This window comes from Pleurodeles waltl, chromosome 4_2 (genome assembly GCF_031143425.1).
Source record: "Pleurodeles waltl isolate 20211129_DDA chromosome 4_2, aPleWal1.hap1.20221129, whole genome shotgun sequence".
NCBI lineage: Eukaryota > Metazoa > Chordata > Amphibia > Caudata > Salamandridae > Pleurodeles > Pleurodeles waltl.
The window spans coordinates 776,442,795-776,464,917 of record NC_090443.1 but is presented as its reverse complement, the minus strand read 5'-3'; the positions used below and the strand labels follow the sequence as shown (position 1 = coordinate 776,464,917).

Here is a 22,123-nt window from a genome sequence, read left to right as displayed (position 1 = left end):
CACATTTATCTGCTGGATTAGGGTTCTCTACACCACTCCAACTGCACATGTTAAAGATTGGCACGCAGCATTTCTTCACAATACTTGATAGACTGAGGCATGCATGAGGGATGCCCATTGTCACCATTACTGATTGTAATGGTGTTGGAACACATGGCCCGGAAGCTTCGACAGGAGGCCATGAGCTGGGATATCCCATGTGGCCCCCAATCACATGTAGTGTTGTTATACGCAGATGACACAATCATATATACATTGGACCTTGGTATGGACCTCATGCCTGTTCATATTTTATTACAGATTTTTGGAGACTTATCTGGCTTGCCAGTAAATCATGCTCAGTCTCATGCGTTCACCTCTAGGGACAACAGCACACAAGACATGATATTCCTGGCTGATAATGCCATCCCACTGGAGCGAGACACGTTTAGATATTTGGGCACACAAATCTTCAGTACACATGCAAACCTCTCTGACTGTACTCTAAACAAGGCTATCACAGCAATGAGAGCTCAAGTGAAGTTCTGGATCATCCTGCCCCTCTTGGTGACAGGCCGATTGGCCCTTTTCAAGGTGGTAATGCTTCCTCAACTGTTATATTATTTTGTAAACTTACCAATAATTATTCAACGTTCTGTCTTCCAAGCATTAGTCTCTCTTTTGATCGATCCAATCTGGGGTGTGGCCCACCGCAGATTTAGTCTTCCTAAATTGCGGTTGCTGCAAGAAGAGGTTGGGTTAGGTGGCCCTGACGTACATTCCTATAGCATTACTGCCCATCTACAGTGGTTCTCATATTGGTTAGTGGGTCTCCATTTACAGGAGACAGGATATGCACATCTACAATGTGCACAGGGAGTTTATATGCATTATTATTGCCTGGATGTAAGAGAAACAAAACGCTCTTACATATTAGAACATGGCACTCAAGCTCACACATAATATACACCCTTACCCTATTAATATACCATTGTTTGTCTTGTCCACCCCACATGATGCCCTCATGATGGCCACAATGATACCCTGGGCAAGTGTAGGTGTTTCCACTATTGGTGATTTATTTAAGAGCGGGACACTGACATCACACAGGGACTTCAATCACACAAACTCCCCAGACCCCTTTTTCTGATACATGCTAATATCCTATGTTAAATACAACAACAGTGGTCAGTGATAGGGGAGGAATTAGACACTCATGATCTAGTGCAGACAATACATGAGATGGGCAAAGGCAGACACCCGGTTTGGTGGCTGTATTCGGGCCTCTGTTACCATCTACAAATATAATTAACCTCGCTGAGGGATAGCTGGGAGGCGGACCTTGGCTGGCCATTTCATGACACGGAATGGCAATTTCTCTTGGAATACCTCAGGATAATACCTTGTAATACATTGTTTAAATTCATTCAATTTACAATATTGCATAGAGCATATTGGATGCCGTCTAAGTTGCATAGAATTTTCCATATGGCCCTCTTTTCATATCCTAGATGTTGCACTTTTGAGGCTGACCCACTATGCATGTTTTGGGCTTGCCCATCTCTGTCCTCCTACTGGACAGAGGTAGGTAAAGCACTTAGGATCCAAACAGGTAATCACTTTCAGGAAACTGCGGATTATACCCCACATCTAAAACATCAAACACTGAAACAAGTTTCATTGATTTGGTGCTCCTCCTTGCCGTACGCCAAATTACACCGCATTGGAAGTCACCCACTCCCCTCTTGCATTGAGATCGTGGGAGGAAGTACATAAAGGGGGGTCACGGAGGGTGGGGCGCTTTGGAGGGAGAAATGCAGGGGATTACGCAAACGACCCATATCGATGCTCTGGGACGCCTTACTGGAAAAGTTCATTGCTCAGGGGAAAGACACTGACTGAAGCCCATATGGCTTTTCGAACACACATGCAAATGTATGTTGATTATTAATGCTCCTTTGGGACCAACAACTAGTGCTGGACACTACTTTATCTGCTCCTCAAAGATGTGAGATGCTTTCCACATATTTGTTCACTCATGAGAAACATGTTGTTTGTGGGTTCACTGTGGTGCAAATGTTACGGGGCTGGGGGGGAAAGTTTAGTAGAAATAGAGCATTTTTTTATTGCTGATGTATGTGTTGCTCATTTCAATATGTTATCAGAAGTTATGTTTGTTGTGACACTGTATGATGCACAAGTACTTGCAATCCTAAATTAATACTGTGGTGGGAATGTTGTGCTTTAGACAAGCAAAAAAGATATACCTTATGTAATAATCTACCATGCGTGTTCTTTCTTTTTGAAAAATGCAATAAATAATGTTTGAAAAAAAATACCAGCAAAAAAATTATCATTGCCATTCCAAAGATATGAAACATGATATCACTCATAATCAAGAATTGCAGCTTAAAGGGTTTTTAAGGAGGTCCAAATGTTAACCTATGAGAAGAGTATGCCTAAGGGTAGTGGAAAAATACTTTGGGAGTTTTTCACAACCAGGACATGAACAACTTAAAATTACTTGACCAGCTTTTTACTTACACAGCACCATGCCCTATGGGTTACCAGGGCCTACATTTGTGTGAGTTATGTGTAATAAAAGGGGTAGTTTAAGGCTTAGCAAAGGGTTTTAAATGCCAAGTCGAGGTAGCAGTGATGTGCACCCATAGGCCTTGCAATGGCAGGCCTCAGACATGGTTAAGGGCTACTTATGTGGGTGGCACAATCAGTGCTGCAGGCCCACTAATCGCATTTGATTTACTGTTCCTGGGCACAACTAGTGCACTTGACTAGGGACTTAAATTAAATATGCCAATTGGGTAGAAGCCAATATTACCATGTTTAGGGTAGAGAGCATAAGCCCTTTAGCACTGGTCCACTAGTGGTAAAGTGCCCAGAGTCCTAAAACCAGCAAAGATGAGTTCAGAAAAAGGAGAGAGCCAACCACAAATTTGGGGGAAGACCAACCTAAGACTGTAGGGTGTAACATGTGTCCAAGTCAGCTAACAATGGAGAGACCTATCTAACCCCCTGGGAGCTCTCTTCACTAAGGAAGAAAAATCTGGAGAGACCATCAGCATTGGCGTGTTTTGTCCCCGGGCAATGTTCCACCGTAAAGTCCATTCCCTGTAGGGAGATCGACCACCTCAGGAGCTTAGGATTTTACTACCTCACCTGCATGAGCCATCTGAGAGGCCTGTGGTCTGTCTGAACACAGACGTGAGTCCCCAACAGGTATGGTCTCATCTTCTTCAGTGCTCATACCACAGCATAAGCATAAGCTTCTTTTTCAATGGCACTCCACCTCTTTACCCGTGGAAGTAACCTCCTGCTAATGAAGGATACCAGATGGTCTAGGCCCTCCTCATTCAGCTGCGCTAAGACTGCATCTATGCCATGCTTTGAAGCATCCATCTCCACAATGAATTCCTTGGAGCAGCCAAGGGCCGTGAGCACAGGTGCTGTTGCACATGGCTTCCTTGAGAGAATTAAAGGCTTTGACACATTTCTGTCCAGATCACCAATCTGGGCTGATTCTTGGAAGTCAGCTCAGTTAAGGGGGCAACAATGGTGCCATAGCCCTTAACAAATATAGGACAATAGCCAGTGATGCCTAGGAAGGCTCTCACTTCAATTAGGGTTTTATGTGGTCCCAGGTCATGATTGAATCCTGCTCAATCTTGCATTTGCTTGCCTTGATAGTCAGGATTGTCTGTTGCAAGGCCTGAAGCACCTCTTGGAGGTGATTCAGGTGTTCCTCCAAGCTGGATCTGTAGACTGTGATGTTGTCTAACTAAGCAGCACAAAAAGCCTCTTTGCCAGCCAGAACCCTGTTAACCAACTGTTGGAAGGTAGCGGGGGCATTCTTCAATCCAGAGGGCATCGCCAGGAATTGATAATGTCCCTCTGGGGTTGAGAAGGCTGACTTCTCTTTTGCTCCATCATTCAATCTGCCAATCTGTAGTACCCTGATGTCAAATAAAAAAATACTGAGGAATATGGCATCGCCTAGTCTGTCAATGAACTTTTCATCTCTGGGGATGAGGTGGGCATCAGTCCAGGTGACTGAGTTGAGACCTCGGTAGTCCACGCAGAACCAGAGTTCTGGTTTGGTGCCCAGTGGGGTATCCTTTGGAACCAGCACCATGGGGCTGGACCAAGGACTGTAAGAGGGCTCAATCACTCCTAAGGCCATCACCTTGGAGATAACCATCTCTGACCTTCTAAAATTAGATGCTTATGGATCTGGACTCAGTAATTCTACCGCAATGAACCTGTAAAGTGAGGTAGACTTCAAAAGTAGTTCTGAATTGCACCAGTTCCCTTTCAGCCCAGTCCTGCCTGCTCGGCTGTCTGTGTGGGGCAAACAGTCCATTGTGTGGGGTCAGAGTCACTACCATTTGAAGTGTAATCGTGGACCCCTTCCACCTTACCTGCCCAGGAAGACCAATCAGTATGCAGATGCAGTTGAGTTTCCTGTGTTGTGGCTGTCAGGAGAGAAGGCACACATGCAGCTGTCACCGGACCACTACAGACATATATTGGAGACAGGCTGTTAGGCACACAGAGCAGTTTCTAAAAGTGGCATTTCTAAAATAGTAATGCTAAATCCGACTTTACCAGCAAAGAGAATTTATCATTACCATGCCAAATATATGAAACGTGAAATAGCTACTCCTTTCTAATTAGGAATTACAGTTTAAAGGTATGTTAAGGAATTGCCAATGTTAAGCTATGAGAGGAGTATGCCTCACAGTAGTAGAAAATGACTTTGAGAGTTTTTCACTACCAGGACATGTAAAACTTAAATGTAGATGACCTACCTTGTACTTACACAGCACTCTGCCCTCTGAGTTACATAGGACTTACATTGGGGGTGATAGGTGTAACAAAAAGGGAGTTTTAGGCTTGACAAAGAGCTTTAAATGCCAAGTTGAAGTGGCAGTAAACTGCACACACAGGCCTTGCAATGGCAAGCCTGAGACATGGTTAATCAGTGCTGCAGACTCACTAGTAGCATTTAATTTACAGGCTCTGGGCACATATAGCGCAGTTGAATAGAAATTTACATATAAATTCAATGTTTAGGGGTCAGAGCACAAACACTTTAGCACTGGTCAGCAGTTCTAAAACCAACAAAAACAAGTTTAGAAAAATGGAGGGAGGCAGGCAAAAAGTTGTTGGAAGACCACACTGGAGGTGGTAGGTCTAATAGAAGGGTACTGAAATTGCTGGAAGGCTTTATTAAGTCTAACATAAAATATGTATTCCCAGCCTAGCATTTCGAATTGTTATTGGGTGTCAGAAGCATGTCTTTCTGTCAAGGTACTGTTTTTAGTGGCCATAACTCCTGCAAGTTCTTTACGTGAATCAACTGCCCTGATCTGTGTTCATCCGTATTTCAAAATCTTTGTTGACAGAATGATATTAAGAATGAAACCAAATATTGTGTCTACAGTGAATTCACAAATCAGGAAACAGTGTTTCTAGTGCTGGCAAATGTTTCAGATAGAGGTAAACATCCTGAAGGGCGTAAGTTGGATGTTGTTCGAAATATTAAAATACACATACAAAGAAGAAAAGAGGAATTCTGATTTGTGTAACAAATGGAGATTGTTAAACATCTTTGTCAATTCTAGGCAGACGTATTAAGGAAGTATAGCATAGACTAATGGGGGTACATTTCTTTCAGGCAATATTCAAGCTCTTTCTAGAATGGATGGCAGCCTCATGGGTTGAATGAGCTGATACATCCTTTGTGGACATATGTGCAACAGCGACATGATAAATGGCCAGATGTAGCAAGCTCCTGTTTTGCATTTCTTAAATAGCAAATTTTAAGAAATCGCTATTTTAGAAATGCAAAATGGGATGTATGAAAATTGCGAGTCTGTAATAGCGATTTCTTAAAATTGGAAATCGCTATTTCCGAGTCGTAAATACTGAATCGCAAAAAAATAGCGAATCAGCATTTTCAAATCCCAAATTGCAAAAACGGCAACCCGGAACAGCCTGATGACGTCACAACCAGGAAGTGAGTCAGCCCATGATGTTTTCAGAAGCCCCTCCCACAGGAGCAGGCAGAGAGACCCAGCCAAGCACCAGGGAGGCAGCCTTGAGAGCCAGCCAGGACCAAACAGGATCATGGCCACTGATGGGAATGTGAAGGAGAAAGGAGACAGGAAGCGCAGGCTCAAATTCAGTGAGCAGGAACTCTTTGGGAAAAACTCACTACAGGTACCTGAAAGTGAGAAGAGGAAACTGTGGCCAGACATCCAGACCAAATTATGCAGAGTAGGTGTTGTGCAGCTCTCAGTCGAGGAGATACGCAAGCGCTGGTACGACTTGCATTCCCGTGCCAGAGAGAGGGTAGCCATCAGGCTAAAGGAGGCAAGGAGCACCGGAGGAGGACCACCCACCCAGACACTGTCCACACCAATGGAAGACATGGTGGAGTCAAAACTGCTTCCTGAAGCTGTCAGTGGCGTCACTGACATTGACACCTCAGTCACACCCAGCACCAGCAGAGGTAAGGGCAGTAATGATGTATTTCCCCATATGTGCATGTACCCTTAGAAAATAGCTATTGGCACTATGCAGTGTTATAAATAGTCCATGCCACATCTTACATACAACACAACAATGCCTTATGGAAGTGGTAGTCCACACGCCTAAAGTGCTAATACCACATAAATAGCAATATAGTGTTAAACCAAATAGAGAAACAACACAAAAGACTCTCAGTGATACTATGCCATTGTACATTTAATACTATTACACAACTATTTGAGTACTATTAAAAAATAACATGCTGCACATTGTTGTTGCAGATGTTCCGGGCTCTGACGCAGCAGAAGGTTGAAATGGGGGGGATAGCAAAACTCAGCCACAGCCCATACTCAAACACCAGTGAGTCCTTTATACATGCACCAACTAGACGCAGGGCAAAAGTGCTACCTCTCCCTGAGTATAACCTGGACTCTGATGACCCCAGAGGCTAGAAGCACAGACAGACAGCAGTTTCTGCCCCAGTGTCAGTCCACTCCCCTCAGGAGGCGTTGTGAAGCAGGCAGACAGTGCACAGAGGCAGGTGAGGGCCCAACACTCGTTGGCAGCCTTGAGGCTTCCATGCTGAAAGTGCAGCGCCTGCAATGTAAACAGATGAGGTCAATGCAAAGGCAGTTGGTGTCAATCGATCATAACATGGGCACAATGCACAGGCAGTTTGAGTCTCGCAATCATGACATGGGATCAATGGACAAGCAGGTAGATGCACTCAATTAAAACATGGGAGCAATGCACAAGCAGTTCGAGTCTCTCAATGTAAACATGTGCAAGCTGCATGAGGGACAGCAAACAGCAGTAGAAAACGCAAAGGAGATGACAAAAGCCATTAGGGAACTCTGCACTGTGATGCAGCAGGAGCATGTCAGCCACCGTAGGCGCTACCCCCAATTGATGGGCAGGTTGGATGAGTTCTGCAGATCTGTCAATCGGCTCACTACCACAACTGCCTTGGTATCACGACGTGCTTTGGGCATACAGGTGGAGATGGCACATTGCAGTCGGGATGTTGAACAAGGATTGGTGGAAATAACCAATGTTTTGGAGACAATGTGACAGCACGGAGTGCTACAAACAGCGAACTTGGTGGTGGGGATAGTGAGGAGCTCTCTAGCCTCAGCAGTCGCACAGCCCCTGTGATGGATCCTAGGTGTCGCAGTACCAGACACAGTACTGTCTTTGAACCTGCTACCAGAGGTGCCGCCGAGGCCACTGAGCACTCAAGTGGAGTGCGTGGATGTAGGAAGTAATGTTGAGGGGTACAGGGGACTTGCATAACATAAAGCAAAGCAGTTTTTCATATGATGATAATGGTGTGACACTTACTTGTACCTGTTTGTGTATGGTGCTTAGCTATGTCTTTATCACACATATATTACCTGAAGTCAAGGCAATAAAGATGCTACCTACAGTAATACATAAAATATATGTGGTATTGTCATTACTTACATCAGAAATAGTTGCGCGTGATGTCAGCACGTCTTTGTCTGCCCTCTGCTTCACTTCTTCTGTCTGCTGGGTGAAAGGCTGGCAAGGGATCATCATCCTCATCTGAATCTGGCTCAGTGGGTTCTACAGTTATGCTCTTGGTTGTTGAAATGTTGTGCAACATGGCACAAGTAGCCACGATTTTGCATGTTGTTTCAGGGCTGTATTGTAGTGCACCACCACTCTTGTGTAGGCACCTAAAGTGGCTCTTCAGCAGGCCAAAGGTCCTCTCTTCAACGCTGCAGGTTGTCCTGTGAGCAGCATTATACCTCCTTTTGGCTGGCATTGCAGGATGGAGATAGTGTGTCAGTATGAGTGACCGCACGGCATAGGCACTGTCTCCTAGAATGACAGAAGAGTAAAATGAGTAATTGTTATCCGTGACATCACATATACATCAAGAGGACATTGTCAACTATAACATTACCAAGTAGGTATCCTTCGCCAAACTCCCCAGCAAATAGTCTTGTGTTGAAAGATGTAGGAATCATGTGTGCTACCTGGGTATCTGGTCACGAGATCCGTTATAATGTTGGAGTCATTGCTAATTACTTGTATGTTAATAGAATGTGTACTTTTACGGTTCCAATACACATACTCTGTGGCCGGTGGTGGACAGATAGCTACATGTGTCCCATCAATGGCGCCTATTACATGTGGGTAATGCGCACTCTAAAAATGTGCTCCGGTCTCCTCCTCCTCTCCTGAAACCTGCCAGGATCCTCATCCTCCTCGCCATCACTTAGGGTGCAGCCATTGTGGAAAAGAAGATGAGTGATTCTGGGCCTCTTTATAAAGGTTGCACCTGTTTGCCACCTGATTTCACTTTGTGGTAAATTGCACGTGCAAAAGGCCATTTTGCGAATATTCGCTATTTGCGATTTGTTGATGCATTGCATTGCGAGACAGAAATTGCGATTCGCATTCTGTGATTCGCAAATTCAGAACGCATTTAGCAAATTGCATTCTGCGATTTGCAAATTCACTACTTATTTTGCGAATCGCAAAATCATGTCGCTATTTGCGATACGCAGAATGCGACCCGCAAATTCATGTTATGGTTGCAAGGAATCGCTATCTTAGCGATTCCTTATATTTGTAAAGCGAGTGCCTTTCATACATCACGAAAGGCGATTTTGCATTCGCAAACAGGGAATTTACTGATTCGCACCGTTTGCGTATGCAAAATCCTTTGATACATCTGGCTCAAAATCTTTAAACATTTGTGAATCAGTACAGCTTGACTGTTGCACAATGTTATTAGCTGATATGTGGGACACATACTAGGAAATTAATAAGTACAATTAAATTAATTGTCCTTTTTAGTCAGGATTTTTTTGAAAATTAATGAAGATTACTGGTAAGTAATCTAGTCATTAATGAGCCTGGTCTCCTTTTTCAAGAGGGCTTTAGGAAATAGTGTGGTCACACCTGTGCTAAAGAAAAGTTAAAAACGTTTAGAATTTTGGATAGCAGGAAAATCACCAATAAATTCAGCAAGCACCCTTCATGTTGGAGTGAACACAAGGCTCAATCCTGCAAAGAATATTGGTGAACACATGCGCTCAAGTTCAATACACCGTAGGGTCTCAAACATGCGTGTGTAGAAAAACTTACATCGTCTTGTTTTCATGAGAAATCGATGCCAGCTGTGTTCAATGACACTATGTAAATACTTGTTTTTGCAAGGTTTTGGTTGTACCAGCTGACCTTTACATATTTTCACTTTTTTATTACCATTTCCTTTTTAGGCGGTTGACATTCTCTTACAACATGGAGCATATGTGAACGTGCAAGACGCTGTCTTTTTCACGCCGCTGCATATTGCAGCCTACTATGGACATGATCAGGTAATCCATTAACTTTTATAATGCCACTTCTGTCCTGTGGAGAAGTATTTCGTGCTGGTCTTATTGGAAATAGAGAAGGTTTCCGGCATCTTTCTACCTCTGCAGGGGGGCGGTGTGCTTTGACCCTTCCAGAGTGGTAGCGGTGACCTCTGTGCGCATTTCTGCCCTCACTGGTGCCGCGCGAGGAGCCGGCCGGGTTGCTCTGGCGAGTTATTCATCAAGTGACAGATGATTGAAAATGCTCTGCCTCCATGGTTCAGTGACTTGAAGGACATGCACAGTATGTGCGGCCCTTCATGACCCGTCCTCTTAATGTGAAGTTATTTCTGGTAGGAGGCGATGATTTCTTTATTTACTGCACCGAAAGAGACGTTTGCTCGCTTTCCATGAGATACTTTGAAGGAAAGGCATAGTCTAATGAACTCTGATAAAAGTATCTAGTGTCATTCTGTGATAAGGGGCTCTGGTTTGAGAAATGCAGCTACGGGTTCAATCTTCTGAACTCTCACAGGCCCCTGAGCTGCCTTCTTTCACCTTGCAGCAACGTTTTTGATAAAGGTACATTTTCATCTGTAAAACACAATAGGTGGTCTTGAATTGTGTTACGATTTCATTCTTTAGCTGCAATGTATCCAATGTTTAGGTGACACGCCTCCTGCTGAAGTTTGGCGCAGATGTGAACGTGAGCGGAGAGGTGGGAGACAGGCCCTTGCACTTGGCTTCTGCCAAAGGGTACCCCACTATTGCAAAACTCTTGATGGAGGAGGGAAGCAAGGCAGACGGTAAGAAATGACTAAACGAGTACGTTTTTATGTATGTAAATGAAGGTGTTTTTTAAGTACATGTATATACACGTGATGTAAGAAAAGCACATGAAACAGATGTATTGAATTGAGTTTTGCTGATAAACTCACGAACAACAAGTATCAGCCTCTGATCACTTCATAGGTTATGTCATTGAGGGGTCATAAAGCAGACAAGTGATCCTGTAAGCTAAGTATTTGAACGCATTTTAAAGCAGGGGTCTCAAACCTTTTCATTAATAAGATGTGCTTATGGTCCATTAAAATATCCCGATCTACTAACTAATATTATCTGTGTCGTAATAGTGATTACCTCAGTGGCCACCATGTGCAAGATTACCAACAGTGATCACATCAATGCGTCAAGTAGGCTCGCCACACCGTACATCAGTTTGGAATGCTTTTGCATAACAACCACATATGGAATACCTCTCTCACCAAGTTAGTAGTATTACTAATATGACTTTCTAGTGCAGCACCATTTTTCTTTTCAAATATCAGCTCTAAATTTATTTAGGACATGTAACCATTTTTCTTCAAATATAGGCTTATGAATTTCGAAAATACACAGATTTTAGTCTTGAAAACGTGCTTTGTAATTTTGGTAACACGAATTCAGTCAAGAAAAAGCTTTGACTTTAGTAGGCTGGGCTGCACATTGGAGAGCTAGTTAATGGTAGCAGGAGAACTACTAGTAGCTCATGAGCTACATATTGGAGAAGCCTGATTTAAACGTATAAGAACCTTGAAGAACCTGCTTGCTACTGAGAAGTGGTGATACGCTCAAATTACAAGTATTGTCCCTCTGGTGAGAATTGCAGGTACTCAGGCCCATATTTATACTTTTTGACGCTAAACTGCGCTAACGCAGTTTAGCGTCAAAAAATTTAGCGCCGTCTAACGCCATTCTGAAGCGCCATGCGGGCGCCGTATTTATGGAATGGCGTTAGCCGGCGCTAGCAGACCGGCGCTGCCTGGTGTGCGTGGAAAAAAACCACGTAGACCAGGCAGCGCCGGCGTAGGGGGAAAATGGCGTTAGGGCGTCTTAAAATGGGGCAAGTCAGGTTGAGGCAAAAAAATCGCCTCAACCCGATTTGCGCCATTTTTTTCGACGCCCAGACGCCATTTAAATGACTCCTGTCTTAGTAAAGACAGGAGTCATGCCCCCTTGCCCAATGGCCATGCCCAGGGGACTTATGTCCCCTGGGCATGGTCATTGGGCATAGTGGCATGTAGGGGGGCACAAATAAGGCCCCCCTATGCCACCAAAAAAAATTTAAAAAAATACAAAATTATACTTACCTGAACTTACCTGAATGTCCCTGGGATGGGTCCCTCCATCCTTGGGTGTCCTCCTGGGGTGGGCAAGGGTGGCAGGGGGGGTCCCTGGGGGCATGGGAGGGCACCTGTGGGCTCATTTTGAGCCCACAGGCCCCTTAACGCCTACCCTGACCCAGGCATTAAAAAGTGGCGCAAATGCGGGGTTTTTTGACCCGACCACTCCCGGGCGTGATTTTTGCCCGGGAGTATAAATACGACGCATTTGCATCGCCGTCATTTTTTTAGACGGGAACGCCTTCCTTGCATCTCATTAACGCAAGGAAGGCGTTCACGCAAAAAAATGACGCTATTTGCCCATACTTTGGCGCTAGACGCGTCTAACGCCAAAGTATAAATATGGCGTTAGTTTTGCGCCGAATTTGCGTCGAAAAAAACGACGCTAATTCGGCGCAAACGGAGTATAAATACGGGCCTCAGTACTTAACAGTACTGGCCCATTTAGAGCACTGATCGAAGAGGAATGTGTAGGCTGTGAAATCTACCAGCCTAGGTTGTCTGAAGGACAAGTAAAACTTGCTTGAGGGAGTCAAGCAAGTGGCTGGTATAGGTCTGCGGAGGAACAGCCACAAAAGAAACAAATACTGTTTGTCTTTAGACTTCAGCTATACTTTAGGAAGTCTTTTTCCCTTCTCAGTGTCTGGGTGAAGGATTTCCAGAGTGAGGAGCCCTGTCCATAAAAACGCCAGCTTTCAAAGCTATTGAGTGTGGCCAGTAGTTTCGCTGCGGTTGATCTCAGGCATCAGGATGACAAATATGCCTGAAAGTCTGGCCACATAATCAGGTACTTGACGATGAACAGACGTGAACAATGCCAAGCTTTTTAAAATGGAAACTGTTTTTGATGGAAGTCAAGGTAGAGATCTGAGGGCCGGGTATTGTAATCCTGATAACTTACTCCATAAATTACACCACAAGTAAACTTTGCTGTTTGCTTTCAAAATCTCAGCAGTTCATCTACCAACTTCTTATGGAGTGCAGTGACCCTGCTGCTCAGTAATCTAAGCACTGGCGGATGGTTACATTTAAAATTGGTGAGCATAAACACTTGGAGCAAGTGAATGTAACAAGTGAGCCTAAGGGCCTGATTTAGGCATTGGCAGAGGGGGACGCTCCATCCCAAACGTGATGGATTTCCCATCTGCCTTATTGCAATCCCATGATATCCTAGGGGGATCGTAATAAAGCAGACGGGATATCCATCATGTTTGTGATGGAGTATTCCCTCCACCAGGATCTAAATCAGGCTCTAAGTCTTATTTGGAAGCTCAACTCTCCAAGAGAATAAAAAAATAAATAAGAGCAAAATGGCACATTTTACAACACATTTTGTCATTTTGTCAAAGAAATATAGACTATAAAAGCTTTGTGTCCTGTTGAATCTGGACAGTCTTAGAAATAAAACATACTAGGGCACTTTCACAACAAGCATGTATGTGTATGGGAAATAAAACTGCAGGAGTCATCTTTTCAGACTCTTACATGCCTTCGGGAATTGGCCCTGAAACACCCCAATCCTTATTACCAACAATGCAAAGAGAGCACAACCCTTGTAATAATTGTTGATGAATATTTCCTGATTATTTTCATTTAAAATATTTTAGAACTGACAACCTTAGGGTAGCCTTCGCCCCAATTGTTTGCCTGCCTCCCTCCATTTTCTGACCTAGTTTTTGCTGGTTTTATGACTCTATGCACTTTACCACTGCTAACCAGTGCTAAAGTGCTTGTGCTCTCCCCCTAAATTATGGTTACATTGGCCTAACCCCAATTAGCATATTTAATGTACTTTTAAGTCCCTAGTAAATGCTACTAGTGGGCCTGCAGCACTGATTGTGCCATTCACATAAGTAGCCTCATTACCATGTCTCAGACCTGCCACTCCAGAGCCTGTGTGTGCAGTGTCACACTGCCATGTCGACCTGGCAAGTAAAGCCTCTTGCCAGGCCAACACCTTCCCTTTTGGCACATATAAGTGACAACTAAGTTGTAGGCTCTACATAACCCACAAGGCAGGGTGCAGTGTATTTAAAATGTAGGACAATTGCTCTTTAAACTTTACATGCCTTGGTAGTGAAAAACTCTCACTTTTGTTTTCACTACTGCACGGCCTGTCTCTCCCATAGGCTAACATTGGGACTACCTTATTACATTTTATAAGTGTCATTTCCATTTGGGACAAGATGGATATTCCTAGTTTCGTGTCCCTGGACTCACAATTTAAAATTACAACTTAGGGTGAAGTTGAATTTTAAGTGCAAGTCTAACAATGGCACTTTTTGAAAGTGGGCATTTTCCTTACTTAAAATACTCTGTTCCTTCTGCCTGTCGCCTATACACATCTGGAGTGGATGACAGCTGGGCTTTGTGCATTCTCCCCAGACATCCACACACAAAGGGAACTTAGGTGTGCTTAATGAGCTATTCACTTCCTAATGGCCCATCACCAGGCTGATGAGTCTTCCTGGGCTGGATGAGCAGGAGGAGATGACTCTTGCACCGGAAAAGGCTGGTCCTGTCCCCACACAAAGAGCTGCATGCCTCCATACAGTGAGCCTGGAGCAAGGGCAGGATGGGCAGGGACCTTGTGCACTTCAGGGCTTTTCTTTGAAGTCTCCCCCACTTCAAAGGCACAACTGGGTATAAGTACTCCAGTACTCTTCCACCCTACCACACCAACTCAGTACACATGTGACTACTCTGCCGGGAAGAAGAACTGCTGTGCTGAAAGGGCTGCTACTCTGCTGTACTGCTGCTTTGATGAACTCTGCCTTCCTGTGCTTTTGCCTTGCTGAGCTGCCCTGCTGTTTCCCTGCCTGGGTGAGAAGGATTGAACCTGCCTGGAGTGTCTCCAAGGGCCTTGCTGGTGTGCCCCCTGTTGCCTAAGTCTCAGAGACACAGAAAATGTAGAGCCTTCCTTTTCTAACTCGTAGTCTCATCTGCTTGTGAGCCTGTCCTGCCAAGTGGTGCCACCACAGTCCTGGACCCTTAAAAGTGGACCTGGAGGTTTGCTCCAGTGAAATCGGTGCATCCTCTGCTGAAAGAGCAGAATTAACGCATTGCAGCTGTTGCAGGAACTAGATCCACACCAAGGCCCTCATTATGAGATTGGCGGCAAATTCTGCCTACCGCCACGGCCGCCAACATACCGTCACCGTGGCTACCTACCGTCCATGCCATTATGACCGTAGCTGGAATTCCACCAGAAGGCTGGGGGAATTCCGGCGGTGGACGGAGGTAAGGTGGCGCTGCTGCCAGCAATAGCACCATGCCAGCAAAACACAGCCTATCGTATCAAATTCCATGATACAGCCTGCCAGTGTTTTGCTGGCGGACGCTGCTGCTGGCAGCAGCGCCGCGTCCTGTCTCCTGACAGAGGACCCACTGCAAGCAGATAAATTGTGTTCTCTGAAAGGAGAGTGGGGTGGGGGGTGTTGTGTGCGTGTGTGGGGGTGTGTGTGACTGTGTTTGAATGCGTGCATGCATGTGTAGTGCATGTGTGCATGAGTGTGTATGTGTGTTTGTATACGTGCATGTTGTATCGTGTACTTGGATGTATGTTTGTAAGTTTTTCAGTGAGAGTGCATGTATGTATGTAGGAGGCTGGCCTGGCTTATAGTGGGTACCTGATGGTACTTACACCTTGTACCAGGTCCAGTTATCCCTTATTAGTAGATTAGTAGTGTTCTAGCAGCTTAGGCTGATAGAGGTAGGTATAGCAGAGCAGCTTAGGCTGAACTAGGAGACATGCAAAGCTCCTACTATACCACTTATATTATATAGCACTATATCACAAAAATCACCATACTCAGAGTTACTAAAAATAAAGGTACTTTATTTTAGTGACAATGTACCAAAAATATCTCAGAGGATATACTCCCTTATGAGGTAACTAAAATTCACAAAATATACACACAAACCAAAATCAGGTAAGTAAACAGTTATAAAAGTAGTTCAAACACTGTAGAACACAATAGAATGCAATAGGACACAATAAGCCTTGGGGCAACACAAACCATATACTCCAAAAGTGGAATGCGAATCACGAATGGACCCCAGGCCTAGTGTAGTGTGTAGAGGGTCGTTGGGAGTGTAAGAAAACACTAAGGGTGTCCAAGATACCCCACCCCAAGACCCTGAGAAGTAGGAGTAAAGTTACCCGGAGGAGCCAAAATTGAGGCTGGGAAGGACGCCTAATCTGTGAGGTCCGTCCCGGACTCGCTATAAACATCCTGTAGGGCGCCCCCAGAGCCCCATCGACGCTTGGGAGTGCGCGATCTGCCCCCGACGGACCAGCACGGACTGGGGGAGCTGAGAGCCTGCGGAATCGGTGCCGCGGCGTTGGAGCCTGCTTTGTGGCCAGGAGACGGCACACGAGGCGCCTGGGCTGGCGGCGCTCAGAGGGCCCGATCGCGTGCCCCTTAGGCGCTCAGGCGGAGCACCGTTGTGAAACTGCTCACATCGGTGAGCGATCGGCGACGACGGCGGACTTGGGCAGAGGGAAGGCCATTCTCTCACTCCCCTGCAGGAGCCCCTCCGCGCTACACGAAGAGCCGGGGCAGCTCCCGGCGCGCCTGCGGGGCGGAGCGGCGCCTGCAGCTGGCACGGTGGTGGCCCCCGGATGGGGCATTGAAAACAGAAACAACTCACCAGGAGCCAAATCGGCCACCGGGGCCCCAGTGAGGAGGAAAGCCTGTGCTGTAACAGGCCGGGACGCCTGCCTGAAGAACGACACCGGAGCGGGCCTGCCCAGAGGCGGGGCGGACGCTCGGGGACTGGGACCTCGGCTCCCGGCTCGTGTCGGTGAATGCTGCGCACGGAGCCAGCATCTGCACACAAGTGAGGTACGGAGGGGGCACGGCTGGTGGGCACAGTTCCCGGCTGCGGGAGGAGTGGAGCGGCTGGGACTCCCCCCCCCCTCCTTCGAGGTGCCGCCACCTGGAGACTCGGATGAAGGCGCACCATGCGCGAAACTCTGCCCCCCTGCTTGCAGCGCGTTGCCAACTGAGCGGTGCACAGGAGTCTCACGGGCACTAGCCCAGGAGGCCACCTAGCGAAGGACTGGGTCTGGGTCGTGAGTGGGGAGGACACACCTAGGAACTGAGCTTGCTGCCACCAGGCTGATACAGCTAACTGATCCCCCCTCCCGGCCCGGGAGGCCTCGGATTTCGGCCAAACAAACGTAAGGGTGGTTGTGAGCCCGGATGGGGGACAGATCTCTGCTCCCTTTTTGATCTGCTTTTGCTTCCCTCGCTCTATCCCCTGCCGCTCCCACCCGTCGAGCAACTGCTGCCCGCCTACACCGATGTCTCCAGGGCGGTTGGCACACTAACACAGGAGACACATGACTCCGATACTACAAGGGGTACATCATACATTTCTAAGGCAACTCAACGCTGGGGTCGCCCGACTGTTTGGTAGCCCCCGCATTAGTCCATGAACAAGCAGGAGCACGTGCTGGACAGCTAAAGTTAGGAACAAGCTCCGTCTAGGCTCCACCTGCCTAAGTGAAACCCAAACTGAAGGGGAGCATACATTGAGTCCATAACGTATGGCAAAGGGTAATTTGTTGAGAGGACAGCGCCATGTCGTAATTCGCTTCACCCCACAAGGCACCTCTCGGTCTGGCACAATGGCTGGTAGGCCCAAATCAACCAAGAATCAAGACCGAAATATCCATGGACCGGCACCCAGCGACCAACAGACAAACCCAACCCTACAAACATTAGAAAGCACACTTACGACATACTCCGCACAATTCGAGAAAGTATTACAGGCGATTATGGACACTAAATCCTCTCTGGAAAATAGAATAGATGCAGTTTCACAAGAACTGAATCTACTTCGCGTGGATCATCGTAAACTGTCGGAAAGAGTGAAATCGGCAGAAGAGCGGATGTCCGAACTAACTCCTATTGCCCAGGACAATCAAAAACAAATCCAACGTCTGGATGTGGAGCTGAAGGTGCTTTGGAGACGGACGGAGGAGGCGGAGAGTAGGTCGTGCCGCAACAACGTTCGCTTCCTGGGGTTTCCCGAAAAAACGCAGGAACTAAGCACAGAAATATTCCTAGAACAATGGCTAATCAAAGAAGTACTAAATGGGGCTCCATCCAAGTTCTTCTCCGTGGAAAGGGTACACAGAGTTCCGGGTAGACCTCCGGCCCCAGGTCAGCCACCCAGACCATTGATTGCTAGATTTTTTAATTATAGGGATCGAGACGCAATATTACAACAGTTCCGCAACAAAGGCCCATTTCACTATGAGGACTCAGTCATTAATGCATATCCAGACTTCCCACAGGAGGTGCAAAGACAACGTAACTCTTATGTTAAAATCAAGCAGCGCCTGCATGAACACAATATTAAATATGCTTTACCGTCCCTGCTAAACTAAGAGTGGCAACGGAGGATCGTATCCACATATTTACTTTCCCTGATGACGCCTGGACATGGCTACACGCCAAGGGCCTTGCGAGCCCCCGTGAGGACACGGAAGGAGATGAGGAATGGCTAGTCTCCACCTCAAGCAGGCGATCTAGGAGGCGCACTAGGGGACAACCTACTGACCAACAAGTAGCAGCAGAAAGAGCAAAAGTGTTGAAAGAGACTCCCCTACTAACGCAAAATAACTTTGAGGCAATCAGAACGACCCCTGAGATCAGCATGGACTCTGACACGGCCAGCTCTGACTCTACAATAACAGGAGAGCTGAAAGGTCCGAAAGTTACCCCCAGAACTGCAGACGAACTCTAACCACACACAGCTGTACCACCTCCTCACCAGTACTCACAGTAGACATGGCTGGATGGCGGGGGAAGCTCCAGGGCAGCAGAGGACGCCGGAGATCGCGTACCCCCAACAACGAGTATCTTTTGTACAAACTCACATCTGACTGATGAAGTGCAATTTGGGGGCCGATGAGGTGGGTGTGGGGGGGGGGGAAATCATTCACTCTGGGGGCGCACAACTGCATTGGCAGACCAAGTCTGCGGAAAGATGTGAGCCCCGCAAAAGAGCCACATCTGGTCGACATGATAGCACTACCACGGATATCCAGACGGATATAGGTTTTTTCACACACTCACAGGTTGAGTAGTTTTACACAAGTTGATAGTTGGGTTGGGGAACCAGTTGGGGTGGGAGGGAGAAGTAAACTAGTAAACATGCACACTACAGATCCATTCAAAATACAGGGAACACTGCAGGAAATGGTAACTTTAATAAATAGCACTGCTGGAGGGGCTGCAGACTGGAAGGCCTTGGTGAATGGTAGAATTCTACGACTAGTCATAATCTATAAACTCACATGGCACCACACGCGAAACGCAACATAAATCAGTACGATATAGTGACATGGAATGTGAGGGGCATGGGAGCGCCGAGTAAAAGATCTCGAGTTTATGCACGCCTCAGGTGACTGGGCATACATATTGCTATTTTACAAGAGACACACTTGCTGGAGCCAGACTTGCGGGAGCTGCGCGCGAAGTGGGGAGGACAGTTGATAGGCACAACATACTCAGCTTTTGCAAGAGGAGTATTGATATGGTTCGCAGGAGGTGTCCCATTTCTTCAAACGGCACACAGAATAGATCACGGGGCAGATTCTTGGTGGTGGAAGGCCAGCTGGATGGCAGACAGCTGTCTGTAGTTGGCATATATGCCCCAAACAGCGGGATAGCGGGATTCCTCGGCACGCTCATGCCGACACTACTAACAAACCCATCGGCTCCGGCCATCTGGGGTGGGGATTTTAACAGCACACCGACTGCAACACTAGACAGGTCCAACGCCCAAGAGAGCTCGACAGCGAAGAGAAACACCACAAGTCCATTGCAGACATGAGCAGGCGATATGAGACTCTACGATATATGGCGCATGAGACATCCGCAACAGAGGGAATACTCATTTTACTCAGTCCCACACAAAACACACACTAGAATAGATATAAAATGGAGAAACCCAGGACATAGGCACACTGGTCAATGGGACAGAATACTTAGCGAAGGCTTTGTCAGATCACTCCCCATTGAGAGTAACACTGAATTGGGGCAGGAGACGTCAGGGGATCCCCACGTGGCGTCTGCAGGTGGACGCTCTTCAAGACCAGGCATTTGTAGAAACATTGAACACCACATTGAGACAGTACTGGGAAACAAATGACTCAATCGCAAACTCACGAGCTATAGAATGGGATGCTCACAAAGCGGGGGTAAGAGGGCAATGTATCTCCACCACATGGGGAGTAAGACGCACCTTGCATGCAGAAATTGGTAAATTAGAAAAGGAGCTTAGAACAGCAGAAATAGCAGTGGCGCGCAAGGAAGTTCCCTACACAGCGCTAAAAGAAGTGCGCACAAAATATAACGAGGTAGATATCAGACTTCGTCGTCACGACTATAACTACCACTTAATGCGACTGCAAACAGAGGGTGATAGGTCGGGAAGACTGCTGGCGTGGCTGCTACGGGAGGACAGACAGCAATCCCCCATCGGGGCTATATGGGTTGGCACACACACTATGGTTACTACGCAAGATGAGATAAATGAAACATTTAGAGAATATTACGTGAATTTATATACCAAACGCACCTCGTGTACGTCTCTACAACTTGAGTCCTTCCTTGGGGGCTCACCCCTACCGCAACTATCTCAAGCAGACAGGGACACACTCGAAGCTCCTGTGACAACGGGGGAATTAGACTTAGCTCTAACACAGATGCCCAGGAATAAAGCACCGGGCATAGATGGCCCGCCCGATAGAGTATTACACTACCTACTCGTCACGCCTGAAGCCCCAGCTGTTGAAGGTGTTTGAAGAGGCGTGGGATAATGAACTACTGCCCCCGTCCCAGAGAGAAGCAATGATAGTGGTACTCCCCAAACAAGGCCGTGACCCCACAGATGTCAAATCTTATAGACCACTCTCGCTTTTAAACTTAGACTGTAAAATATTGGGTAAAATACTGGCAAACAGACTAGCCCCCATCATGCACACCCTAATACATGACGACCAAAACGGATTCATCCCGAAGCGTAACAACTTCTTAAATATTCACAGATTGCTGAGCATAATGGGAGACACTCCCTCGGACGCACATGACGAAATGGTGCTCTCACTGGATATTGAAAAGGCATTTGATACGCTAGAATGGGACTTCCTCCTAGCCACAATGCGGTGAATGGGAATAGGCCCCAATTATACACATTGGGTCAACACACTATACTCCAATCCACAAGCCAGAGTGAAAACGGATGGAGTTATATCCAACAGTTTCCCGATCTCCAGGGGCACGAGACAGGGCTGCCCCCTCTCCCCATTGCTGTTCACCATAGCAATGGAACCACTAGCGTCAAGAGTACGCTCCATGGAAAACAGATGGGGAATAGTCAGGAACGGGATACACCACGCAATCTCGCTATATGCTGATGATGCCTTAATATACACCCGGAAAGGTAACGAGGTGATACCCTCGGTAATATCACTACTGGCTGAGTATGGATGGATATCCGGCTTAGTGGTAAATTGGGAAAAGTCGTGTGTGTCCCATTGCTCAGGTGGCCACTGGGAAGACAGGAGACTGCTCCGCTGGGGCATCTGAGATGGTGCTTCGAAACATTCAAATACCTTGGGGTACACATATATCACAACACCGAGGACCTCAGAGACGGTAATCTGGGGAGAGCGCTGGCCTCCATGAAGGGCTCGTTACGCTTCTGGAATAAATTGCCGTTATCACCACCCAGCAGGGTGGCGGTCGCGAACATGCTGGTATTGCCTAGGCTGCTATATTACTTTGCGGCCTTGCCAATTAACATCCCCAAAAGTTTCTTCAGCAATCTGAATGCAACGCTGCTACAACTCATATGGGGTGGGGGCAGAGCATGAGTGGCACTCACTACACTGCAACGCCCAATGGATGCTGGCGGACTGGGAGCTCCCAATTTTGAACTTTATTACGCCGCTGCACAGCTGTAGTGGATACTGAACTGGATCCACAGACCGGCGGTAGCTGAGTCCGTATGGTTGGAGACCCGGCTGCAAGGAACCCCACTGTTAACATGGCTGACAAACAAACACCCCAAAAGCGAACC

At 46.7% G+C, this 22,123-nt stretch overlaps 1 protein-coding gene across 1 annotated transcript in view; it reads left to right on the top strand.

Moving 5' to 3' along the window:
- TNNI3K (TNNI3 interacting kinase) overlaps positions 1-22,123 on the top strand; it is a 2,589,932-nt gene that overhangs the window by 525,636 nt on the left and 2,042,173 nt on the right. Inside the window, exons 6-7 of the mRNA XM_069232439.1 lie at positions 9,786-9,884; positions 10,528-10,666. Of these exons, the coding sequence (XP_069088540.1) occupies positions 9,786-9,884; positions 10,528-10,666 (238 nt within the window). The remainder of the gene's footprint in view (positions 1-9,785; positions 9,885-10,527; positions 10,667-22,123) is intronic.